This window comes from Spermophilus citellus, assembly GCF_964194105.1.
Source record: "Spermophilus citellus genome assembly, chromosome: 6".
In the NCBI taxonomy this organism is placed as follows: Eukaryota; Metazoa; Chordata; class Mammalia; order Rodentia; family Sciuridae; genus Spermophilus; species Spermophilus citellus.
Genome location: NC_138187.1, coordinates 138,346,174 through 138,359,643, shown reverse-complemented (window position 1 = coordinate 138,359,643; position 13,470 = coordinate 138,346,174). Strand labels below are relative to the sequence as shown.

The 13,470-nt window shown below is 33.7% G+C and overlaps 1 protein-coding gene across 1 annotated transcript in view; it reads right to left on the bottom strand.

Moving 5' to 3' along the window:
• The window catches only part of DENND1B (DENN domain containing 1B), a 233,626-nt gene that overhangs the window by 67,481 nt on the left and 152,675 nt on the right, over positions 1-13,470 (bottom strand). The window contains exon 13 of the mRNA XM_081300539.1: positions 11,489-11,614. Coding sequence (XP_081156665.1) covers positions 11,489-11,614 — 126 coding nt within the window. The remainder of the gene's footprint in view (positions 1-11,488; positions 11,615-13,470) is intronic.

Genomic DNA, 13,470 nt, shown 5'->3' with positions numbered 1-13,470 from the left:
ATACTTAAGTATGAGAATATAAATAGTATGTGTACTTGAAAACATCCAACAATTTTATTTTCAGCCTGATTAGAAAATATCTTAACAATATTTAATAATATATAATTTGTATACTTATATAATAATATATAATAACATGTATACTTATATAATATAATATGTATACTTATATAATAATATGACAATTATTACATGATTTTTGCTGTTTCCATTAGTTGTTATAAAATTAATTTGTTTTGAAATCAATGAGATGCTTACAATCACCTTATCTTCATAATTGCAAATATAATTCTGATTGGATATATTTTAGGATAAATTCCACTTGGCATCTGATTTTACTTATCCTAAGTGCTAAGTAATCATATCTCTAGAACCATCTTGTGATAGCTGTACCAGATGCTTCCTCTTCAAATGAACAAGGACTTAAATTTCAAGTCCTACAGACTCCACTTTTTCCACTTATTCTTATTTGACTGCAAAAATCTGTCATCATTCAGTGGCTGATCCCTACCACCTGCTATTCCCCTCATAAACCTAAATGCCACCCCCTGCCCACTCAACACAAATAAATAAACATAAGTGACTGAACTTTATGATCAAAATAAAAACAGAGACTAAGGACAATGACTCATTCATTACAATGAATCGTGTTAGCAATTCTCACATTGTCCTTGATAACTTGAAAGAATAAAAGGATGTTCAGAAACAAAAAAAAACTGGGAAATAACTCTATACAGGAATAGGTGAGATTTCTAATTGAGGGCAATAAAATGGTATCATTTATCAAACACTGCAAATACAGAAAGAAAATGTATTTAAGGAGAAGTTGATGGAATAAATTTGGATGTGCATCTTAAATCGTATTCTCAGCTGAGGCCCAGATAGGGATTGTTGTTCAAGTAATTTGTTGGAGGATTACTCTGAGAAAAGATACTAGAGGAAATAAGGAAAGGAGAAAAAAAGCCAAGCAAGAATGGGATCAGATTCATAGATCAGCTTCTACCTAATTACACAGGGGAAAGCACTAATTAAACACAGAATTGACCCCAACTTCTTATACTGCATGTATCATTGGCTTGCTCTCCTCTTGTGGAGGGGAGTAATAGAGGAGAGCACATTCTCTCCCTGGAAAGGTACCTCCTATTTAGCCAAAGAAATTTTTCACTGAAAGGATCACCAGCCAGTACAGGAGGTCTAGGCAGTGAACCAACAGTATCTGCTATAGCACCGTGAAGGCAAAGCGCTCAAGAAGAACATGGAAATGTCTGTAATTTGATATACTTAAGAATTATCTATACAGAATTGCGTATTAAAGTTAGGCTTACCACCCACTATAAAAAAAGGGTTTATGCAATTAAGAAATATCTATCTACTATCTAATCTGTTGTTTAATGCTATATTGTTCATTCACAGAAACAGTAAATAAACATATGATTCTGTGGCAACAAAGAGTAATAAGGTAGAGACATAAAACAAAAGGAAAACTCTTCATGTGACAATTTCAACATAATAACAAAAATAACTGAATTTTGCTCTTCAGGTGATTCTTCTCTGTTTTGAAAAGTTATCCTTAAGTCTTACCTATAAACTCTGGAAATCTGAAACTAAATTCTGGAACTAAACTCTGGAGAATAAAGTTTCACAAGATGATATCTTGTGCCATAAGATGTGCAGGACTTAGTAGGAGTTTGCAGTGAAGGTATCAGGAAAAAAAATTATACTGTACAAAAATGTGAAATGTAATCTAAAATATCAGTATTTTACTCATGAAGTTCCTTAATGCACTGGGACCTAATATGTAATGTCACCATTATATAAGGAGAATAAACAAACTAAGCAAAAATGTCTGCATACTGATAGTTTATTTAAATTTTATAATCTCTGAAAGATTCTGCTAGGTCTCTCCTGGGAATATTCAAATATGTGCAGGTTCTCAGAGGAAATTATAATAAATGATTTTCAGATTATATAGCATTTTTCTTTCAAAAATCCCAATGTTATTTTTATGTAAGGAATAGCAAGTTTACTTTCAGAATTAACCATGAAAAAATAAATTTCCCCCAGTGCTGATCTATCAACACACAAATCAACAAAAAAAGAAACCTTATATTCAAACTGTAACATTTTAATCATTAATAGTAAAATCTTCTTTTTGTATATATTATACCAGTTTATGCCAAGGCTACTGACAGGATGTGTCTTGAAAAAATACACCTACCTACCAATGTTTCATTTGGCTATGATTCAGCAACTTAAAATGGAAAGAGACACTGATTTTTCTAAATTAGATTTAGCATTTTGGTTAAATTTGAAAAATTAGATAATATTAATAGATTATGCATTAATTTGCTACATACTGCAAAAATAAATTTTCTTTACCACAATTTAAGAAAATAACAAGATAATCACCACTCTTATGAAATATTTTACAAGTGATATAAAAATGGAAACTTTATTATCAAAAGCAAAGTCTTACCTGTCCCATAGTAGTTGGAGAAAATTTTTACATTTTTGCTGAAGCAATTAATAGAAATTTCCTCCACATTTATTAAAAGAGAGCAGAAAGAAACTGCTAGATACAATCCAAACATTTCTTTAGCAGAAACCATCTCTAAAGTCAAAAGGTCTATCAATACTCAAACATGGTTAATGAGATGAATGAATACCTAAACATGTTTTAGGAACCACAAAACTGTGAGGGATGAGTAAATGGTACTTTTCAACCAAGATTATAAAAACCAGAAGAGTTCACTATTACAAATTTCATAAATGGAAATCTTAAAGCAAAGGTTTAATAAGTAGCATCTTAAATTATAGATGCCATCCCTGTGTATAAATGACTTATTCTGAATCACTAAATTCAACAACTTTACTAAGTGATAATGTTTTAAAGGAATATAATCCAAAAAATATTTGAATGGCAACTCTTCCAACTAATCAAAGTAAGGCCCAGGTTCCTAAGCAATCTTCATTTTAAAAGTAATCTACTTTTGATACATTAGCAATGCTTAAGGCAACTCAGAAAAGCTTGATTAACTTTTAACAAATGACAGAACCTTACATATTCAAAGGAATAAACTATGTTCTTAGGATAATCAGGTATTTGACCCTTAATTTACTAAGCAAACATTTCTTCAGCATTAGTTGTTAGTCAAAATTATGACTTTTATTTTTAACAGCTTTTGACACAGTGACATACAAAGGTACAATTAAAGACCCTTGATTGTTATCTAAAATAGCAACTATAAATACTGTCATGTTTATGACAATGTTTTCCTTTTGGAGATTAGAGGTGAGTACTTTTCCTTGATTAAAGGAATTTTTATCATATATTACTTCTAAAATTTAATTTTTAATAATAGCTAGCTGCTATTATCTGGATCTTAAGTGTCTTCCGAAGGTCCATATTTTAAAAGCTTGCTCCCCAGGGTTGTGCTATTGGAAAATGGTGCAGCCTTGAGGAGGTTAGATCTTGGAGGGATTAATAGGTCATTAGAAGCATGACCTCAAAGGGGACTGTGGGACCTTGGTCCCTTCCTGTGTCCCACTTTCATTTCCTGGCTCATGATACAAGGTGGTTTACTCTGCCAAGTACCTAATTCATACAATAAGTTAGCACATGCCTTTGGTATTTACATGGGAATACACAAATCATCTGGGAGAGCTTTCCTTCCCAATTACATCTGACTGGTTCTTCAGTACTACTGCCTTCTTCAAAGTCACTCAGTTCTGAGCCTCTGGCCAACCTTGATGCTCCTCACTGAGTCCTTTCTTCTCTGTGAAGAAACAGCCTCACTTGCCTCCCTACCTTCAGTCCTTATAATACACAATTCTGAGCACTTCATTCCCATGATTTAAACAAAATATTTAAACACTGTATGTTAACTATGTAATAGAGATAAGACTCTCCAGGTTGATTCAGAAAAGTAATTTATGACTGGTTCTGCCAATTCTACATGAGTGAATCTTAACCTGTTCGGGTTTTTTTGTTTTTTGAGGAGATGGTAAAAGCTATTATTTTACCTAGAAAAATGATGCATATATTCAATAGGTGTCTTACACATTTCTTCTGTTTCCTATAGATTCATTTCCATAATTCTCTTTTATAATTTTCTTTATATTACTGTAGAAGAAATGTTCAATATATATTTTCTAAATGTATAAATTGTATTTATAATAAATCTGAATAAACAGAATAAGAAGTATATTCTTATACTGTGATGTTTTCCATCACTGCTTTCTACTTTATATGATTTGCTATTGAAAGGAAAAAAAGAGAAAAATCAAAATTTCCTTTCAGTACAATATACTCAGTCCTGCTTCTAGGAATACTAAGATAAAGATGAGAAAAGAAGAATTAAAAAAAATTGGAGAGAAGAGGATAAAGCTATTTGAGCAGTGGCAGTTATCTAAGATTAAAAAAACAAAAACAACTATTATTTGGAAAACATAGCTTGGATAGCAAGTACTTCCCCAATTAATATACACACAATGCAATGATATACAACCTGATCTCTTTGAGAAAATTCTAAGATTTCGCATTCAATTTAATCTTTTTGTAAGTGTAAATTGTACATCTTTGTAGGGGTAAAGCTAATTTTCCCAAATACTTTGAAAGCTGGCATGACAACTTTCAAATTAAATGACAATAGACAGATTAAAGGCAGAAAAGGCATGCAAAGTTGTTTAATGTGGATATATGCAGGGGACTGACACAAATTTTTTGCAACTCAAAGGGTCTGATGATAATCCAGCATGGTAGCAGTCTGTAATCCTAGGGACGTGGGAGGCAGAGGCAAGAGGATTGCCCGTTCAAAGCCAGCCTGGGCAACTCAGTGAAGCCATAATCAACTCAGGGAGACCCTGTCTCAAAAACAAACAAACAAACAAGAAAAAAACAACACCCAAAGGGCTGGGAGTACAGCTCAGAGGGAAAACACTCCTGGATTCAATGCCTAGTACCAAAAAAAGTGGGGGGTATGTCAGATAGTTGAAGATTAAATACCCTCTCTCATGGGGAGAAGGAAATGAAGGGGATTTGTAAGCCATTTTAGAGGGATGATAAATAATTTCTAGAAATATTGAGCCTAGAAAACAGAAAATAGACTGAAAAAATTTTTTTCTAATTTGCCGGGGAGGTGAGGGGTTGAACTTCACTGTGAACAAAGGCTGGTTGTCTCATTATTTAGATAAAGTTTCCCAGGTAATCTCTCATAGCATTCCTGAGAAGAATAGGTAAAAACCCTCTGGAGAAAGTTATAAGACAGTTGAAGAGATGGCCTGGCATTCACCTCCAGCACAGGGATAAACCAGGGCAACAAACAAAGGGCTGCATCACAAGGAATGTGACTAAGGTAGAACTCTGAAACTCAGCACAGGAGTAACAGGAACTCTAAATAGCATGGAGACACAGAATGGCAGCACAGAGAGAGGAACAAAGCGTACTGCAACTGTGACCCTTGCTCCTCAGCCAGAGGAACTTCACAATGTCAGGAAAAAGTTATGGGGAAAAGTGACCACCATCATCATAGCATGTCAGCAGTTCTAAGTAGAGGAGAGTTCCACAGCCTCACAGGCTTAATCCAGTTGAAGGAGCTGCCTAGGGTCCATGTAACTGCTTGGACCCAGAGAAGGAACTCACAATGAGCCCCTCCCAACCCCTAATTCAATTTTCAACCCCAGAAATCAAGTCACTGCAGCACAGCACCATCTTTAGAACAGAATCACTGCTAGACTCTATGCCTCAGGGGTCCATGAGCATCCCAATATATTGGCTGATATTACTAAAAGTCCTCAGAACCAACACATACCTCACAGAGCAAAGAGCAGGCCCCTCTGTATCCCAATACTCTGGGACTGGGACTGGACTGCTGCTGCGAAAAACTCCAGTATTACCCATGCTCACCTAGCAAGCCCTAGAGATAGTCCTGTCCATGTCCTTTGATACTGGGAATGTTTGTTGCTATTGCCACCACAAACCATAGGATCACTTATATTTGACTCCTGGGACCTACAGACAGTCCCCTCTGCATCCCATGTCTCTAGGATTGTGGTCGCAGCTGCTGCAAGCTACACCACTGTTAACACTCAACTCTGCAGGACCTGAGGACATACATATTTGGTAATCCACATCCACTGCAAAATTGTACCTCTCCAAAAACAGCAGCAGTCTAGACTACTGTGTACTTGTAGACATGGATAATACTGCTTACAGCTAAAGAAATAACATAGAAGCAATAAGTCATTCACTGTAAAACTGTACTACTACCTACCTTTACACACACACACACACATACACACACACACACACCCCAAAATGCTGCTGTCTAGACTACAGAGGCATATGTAGACATGGCTAACATTGATTACAGTTAAAGAAATCACATGAAGGCTATACTGTGCTCACTTAGAACCAAAGCCAAAGCATCTACCTACCCAACATCCTACACTACACACCTGAACAAAAAATTCCTTTCCTATGAAAGCTACTCCTTACAACTTGAAAAGATTCCTGTTACACTGGAAATGCAGACATATAAGTAAAATCACAAAAAGCAAGAAAGAATGTTAGGGTTTGTAAACAAGTCAAGATGGCGCCAGCGAGCCATTAAGTGTGGAGATTTCTTATTGGTTGACTGCTGTATCTAGTTTATGCTAATTAAGATAAGCTGTGTATTCAGTAATATATATACCCCTCTGGTCCTACAATAAACGGCTCCCTCTCCTGCTGTATCAATGTACACAAGTTGTTCGTCACCCCCGGTTATTTTGCTGCAGCCGGACTGCGGCAAAAGAATGATACTGCCAAAGCAACACAATAATTCTCCATAAACAGACACTCATGAGAAAGAAGGACAACTATGAAATACCTGGAAAGGAATTCAAAAGAACAATTCTAAGTAAAAACTCAGTGATATGCAAGAGAATACAGATAAACAAATGAACAAAGTGAAGACAATAATTCATGATATAAATGAGAAATTTGACCAAGATAAATAATAAAAAGGAGGCAAACAGTATTTCTGTAGCCCAAAACTTTAATCAATGAAATAAATACAATTGAGAACTTCAACAAAAAATAGAACCAAGCAGAACAAAGACTTATAAACTTTTGGACAGATATTTTGAAATAACCCATTCAGACAAAAAGAAAAAAATAAATAAAAAGAATGAAAAAAGTCTTAAAAGCATAAAGGACATTGTTGAACAAAGAAATATTCATCTTATGAGAGTTCTGAAAGGAGATAAGAAAAGACATTAAATACAGGAAAATCCAAGTTAATTTAGTTGAAAATAAGTCCTGAAAGACATATGGATATCCAGATTCAGGAATTTCAAATGATCCCAAGTATGCTCAATCAAGAAAGACCTCCAGGGCATATTACAAAGTGAAAAATCAAAGATAAAGATAGAATTCTAAAAACAACAAGAGAAAAGTGACAAGTCAGGACTACAGCAATCTCATTAGACAAAAATCAGATTTCCCATCAGAAACCTTACAGGCCAGAAGATATTGGGATGATATATTCAAAGTCCTAAAAGAAAACAAAAACTGATTAAGAAATAAAGTCTTGGGTTTAATAATGAGCATCAAAATACTTTTAGGAGAAATTACTTCTGGTGTTCTATAGTCTAGAAGGGAAACCACAGTCTCAAACAATCTATGATATACTTAAAAACAGCTAGAAAAGTTTGAAGTTTCTCAACAAATAGGAATAATAAATGTTTGAGGAGATGAAAATGCTAATTATTCTGATTTCCATCATTATACACTAGATACATATACAGACTTAGCATGCCCATAGGGTAAGTTAAAGTTACCATACTTTAACTTACCCTATGGGCATGGTAATGGTATTGTCTCTGACAGTTAATGTTTCTGGTTACATGATAAGATTTCATAACAACTGCCTTCCTTCTGGGAAGGCAACCTCAGAGAAAGTCGCCCTGTGCTTCTGGGAAGAAAGGACCAAAGACATTGAGGGACACAGCAGGCGTAGGGTAAAGAAGGCAAGAAGGTCAGAGAAACCTTAGTTCTGAGACTTCCTCTGGATCAGCAGTCAAAGCACAGCTTGGGGTATCATTTTTCTGAGCCCCAACACATTCATTTAAGAAGACATACACCTTTAGGAAATGTACCTTCAGGAGTCTATGATAACAGGCAAGATGAAACAGGAACATGTTACACTGGAGAGAGGGACCGTGGAAAGAACAATCTAATCCAGGTCCCACTGTTCACTAGCTAGGGAAACACAGTGAGGTTTTTCCAAATCTATGATTATCATTGTGTTTACCTTTAAAATAAAAAGGTAATGTTTTGAAGGCTTGTAAAAATTAAATGGAAGTGTTTATCTCTAGGGCCTATCAATGTCTGGCATCTAATGGGTGCTCAGCAGTCAGTTACTGCTTTAATAGCAATCAAAAATTACAAGTATAAGTAAAAATAACAAGAAAATAATCAGTGAATAATGGAGAAGTAGTATATTAAGGAAAATGAATATATAGTTCACAGAAAGAAAGGATCAGGCATGAAGTATGAAGTCAAGAATCAGGAAGTAACTTGGCTGAACATTAAAATCAAAGGAGATAAAAGAACTGCCAGATGGGCTGGGGATGTGGCTCAAGCGGTAGCGCGCTCGCCTGGCATGCTGTGCGGCCCGGGTTCAATCCCCAGCACCACATACCAACAAAGATGTTGTGTCCGCCAAGAACTAAAAATAAATATTAAAAAAATTCTCTCTCTCTCTCTCTCCTCTCTCACTCTCTCTTTAAAAAAAAAAAGAACTGCCAGAAAGAAAGAAAATTATAAATAAAGGTTTGGGAGCCTGAGAAGTTTGAGATTACTGGTGCCTCAGGCAGAATTATATAAACTGAGGTCAAAGTTTTGGAAAGAAAGTAAAAGGAAGACAGATTACTTGCTCAGCATTAGGTAAAGAGATAGCCTGACACCCTGGTTAGTCTGGGCCTAAACACATTTTAAGTGTTGTCAGTAAAGGAAATAATGTTTCATTTTTATACCCATGAACAATCATAAAACTTTAAAAAGTCAGGACTAATGAAAGAATTTATATCCACCTTAAAGGTATTTAGTAGGTTTTTCCTTTAAAGTTATACTCTACTAGTGAGAAGATTCTACTAAAATATATTCATGAATAGGCAAAACCATGAAATATTATAATTTCAACACTTGATCCATCTTTATTTATATCTATCAAAAATATATAAAGTAGTACATATACCTATTACACAAATGACCAAAAATAATCTAGAAAAAAAGCAATCATTTTAATAAATTATGACACAATCAATTTGTAAAGAAAATGACTTAAAACACATTTTAAACATAATAAAGATATGAATAGTTTCCCTTGAATACTGTTACTTTTGAAAAACAAATTTTTAAAAAACCTGAATGTTTTCAATAACTTTCAAAACTTTTCAAAGTCAATAAAAATGCATACAAAATGAAAATACTATTCCCCAGCTCCCTAAAAGAACTAGCAATAAAAAAGAGAAAATATCAAAAATTAAAAGGAAAAAATTAGAAAAATTAACAAATGGGATCAATAAAAACAAAGATATTCTATGATAAAATTATATATTTCTAACAGGTACTAAAATTATGGCTTTCAAGATTGTTTTGAAAAAACTGAAAATCATGGAAATCTTATATTCCTGTCTGCTCAATGAAGCTCAAAAATGTTAAAAACATGCTATTTTAATCATTCCACACTGTACCCAACATATTGACAATTTAAATCTATTAAAAAATGTTTCTCTTCTCACTTCAGTTTACTTCTGTCCTCAAATCTGTAGTTTTTCACAAATTTTAGAAGGAAAACAAAAAGAAAATGTTAGTTTATAAAGATGAATAAGTATTTAAATGTGGTAAAATTCATGCAAAATTATATTTTTAACCTTCTTTCCTATACTATAAACTCAAAATCAATTCCTATTACAAAAAAATCCTATAATCAAAATAATTAATTAATTTTGTCTTTCAAACTAATTTTTCTGTTTTAAGTAAAGTTGAATAAATTGAATATGTATATGCCTTATTAGAGAGTAGATAACTGTTTTCTAGTCTTGCAAAGAGTGAGATCCTAACAACAATATTTAAGGCTCTCCCATATGAGCTCTGTATGTTATGTATGATACTATGAGTTCTATAAATGCATACATTTAAAGCATTAGCATGTGCTATGGTTTAGATAAGTGTCCCCGAAAGCCCCACATGTTAAGGCTTGGTCTTTCAGCCAGTGGAGCTATTGGGAGATGGTGAAATCTTTTAAGACACAGAGTCTAAGGAGAGGTCTTCCATTTGTTGAGTATGTACTCCTGAAGAGGATATTGAGATCCTGGACCCTTTCTCCTTAATTTTTGTGTCCCAGCCATGAAGTAAGGATAAGGAGCTTTGCACGTGCTCCCTGGAAAAGCGAGCTGACTTCCCAAAGCTCAAAAACAATGAGGCCAATGGACCATGCACTGAAACATCCAAAACTGTGAGTTAAAAATAAATCTTTCCCTTTTATAAGTTGATTACCACAGGTATTTTGTTACAGCTAACATAAAGCTAACAGAGATGTAAAATGGACATACACATTTACTTAGAGACAGCAGCCAATATGCTCATGTATTTAAGACTCTTCCAATAACTCAATAACCCTTGAACACATTCACATATGTTTAGTACTTCCTACTTTACAATAGGGATTTACAAACCAACCCTGAAAGATAGAGAAACTATAAGAATTCTCATTCTACAAATAAGATCAAAGTCTAGTGACTAAGGGTACTACAGTTTAGTAAACTTCCTAATAAACAGCAGGTCTTCGTATTACTTTTACTAATTCTATGTTTTTATCCTTTGAAATATATTTCTCTGGTCATGGAACAGTAGTATAATCATTTTTATAAATCAACTTAACATACCTTAATCAATAATGCAGATTAGACCACCTAAAAACTTGGCTATAATTCTACACAATAACCATTTTTAGAATGTGAAATTAACAGCAAAATTAGCCAAAATACACTAAATAGATAAGCCCACTTTAGAAAAGTGTTACACATTAGGCAAACAATTAAGTTTCCAAATATTGCAAAAATTTTCAGTTTTAACTTCTTAAACTTTCACATTGTACTTGTCATATTTAAATTCATTAAATAAATTTGATTGATGAATTTCTTAATAATTTTAACAAGATCAGATAAGTGCTTTATGTTTGAACACAATTAATTAAGAGGTAAGTGTTCCATTTTTAGAATTTTAATAAGGTGATATGCAAAAGAATGTGGGAAGTATTAACTAAAGTTTACCAAAAAACTTAACACAGAAAGCCAAGGAATTGGAGATGTTCTATAGTATATTATGTTGGATTTTATAAGATAGTCATGATACTTTTTTAAGGTATGATATTAAAATGATGTTTCTTTCTTTTGCCTCATTCCAAAGAACTATACAATAGTTATGAAATAAAATGCTTACAGGTTTGTATCTCAGAGCATCTCTGTAGGATCCAAACAAAGCAGCCTGTGCCCTAAGAAAGGCCCTAGCTAGTCCATCACCGGTAGCTGTAGACTGTTTCTTCAGTTTATTTTTCAAGGTCGAGACCTGCATGACAGAGAAGAACAGTTAAATTAACACCTCAGAAATTGGTACAGCGAGGTACGAACCCAATCAGCAGGCAAACCACAGTGTCTGCAGGTCAGCCAAAAATTCATCCTTCTTCCTGATAGCTTATCTTTTTAACTGCATCGAGCACCTGCTGGTCTGTTAATTGAAACCAAAGCAGGAGTGAATAGTAACGTGCTAATGCAAATTGGTTTATGCTCTCTTTTTTTTTCCCAAGGCCTCTTGACATAAATAAGCTTTAATTATTTTACAGTAAACTGCTTGTGAGCCACTTTTCTGCAGATTTTTAGCAATTACAACATGTGTCCACTTGTTTTGAGGTGAAGCTCATTGAATATAGCTCATTTCTGCTATGTAAGGTTATTTGTTGTGGGTTCTTCAGGATCACTTAGAATTTTATTTTACTTTTGGAAGCTTCATTTGCATATGTAATTTTCCAGTCATTTGTTGATATGTTTTGTCATTATTAGAAAAAAAAAGAGGGAAGAAGAGATAAACTTATTGAGACTGTACCATGAGTGGAGAATTATGTTCTGCAAATATTACACATTGTCTCATATTCACAATAGTCTTCTAAGAAAAGAATTCATATCCCATTTATGAATGAAGAGATAAGAGGTGCAAAGACATGAATTAACCTGCCCTCACTATGTAGCTAATAAGAGGAAAATATATGATATACACTTTCTTTCTAGTTTTCAGACTACCACATGCTGGCCTTAAGTTCAATGTCACTATATCATAAACCAGTAATCAAAAAAGTACTAATGTTTTTAAATTAAGAAAGATTCATCTAGGAATTTGTATGATTTTAAAAGTCACCTAAATGTGTTATCATTTTTCAGACATATTCCATCCTTTAATTTCAAGTGCTACGCACTTTAGAGAACAATATTATCAGATTAATGTTTAAGTGAGTTCTACTCCTGATGTAAACTCATTTTTTTGAGAGGAGATATGTAACATGCTCCTATGCATCAAATTCACTTCAATAATTTCTTTCACATAAAATGGAAAACTATAGTCTTTATATTTAAAAATATTGATCCTCATACACAACCCCCATCAATGCTTAAAACAGAAACGTGAAACTATGTAACAATTCTGTTTTCTTAATAAAAACTGAGACAAATTCCAATTGGATTCCTCCCTTAACAGAGCATGTTCTTACTGTATGAAACTACCAGATAATAAAATAATGTCATTTATCCTTTACACATATATGCAAAAAGGAATATTTTTATTTCCTTATGCAAGCAGTCCTGACTAGTCTTGTAGATGATGATTGTAATTGAAGTGTCAACCTAATTAACAAGTAACTTTGAATAATGCTAATGAGAAATGAGCACAGCATCAGAGGAAAGAGCAGCTCTACAGGTGATAAACCTGCACAGTGGTGACATTTTCCAGTGTGAAGTCACAGTTGCTGTGATCTGATCAAAGAAACAGACCCCCATTGGGTCCAATTATAACCATAGTTTTGAAAAAATTATTGAGTTATGATGTTCATAATCTATGCAGAAAGGCCTTTGCAGTATAGGTCTTCTCCCCATAGCTGTGATCTTTTCAATTTATATCGAAGCTCCATAGATTCAGATAAAAGTTTAGAGCCTAATTCATTTAGCCCACAAAGTGCATATACCAGGATTCATTTAAGAGGGAATTTTTAATATTAAAATCTAACCTCAATAAATGAACATTTTTAGGTAATCCACATATCCAAACAATAATACAGTTGAAGGATACAAAAATAAATCTTCTGTCTTAATGCTCTTTATTCTAGTTTGAATGATATTATTTTTTCTAAGTTTCAAATGGTTTTAAAATACAAAACA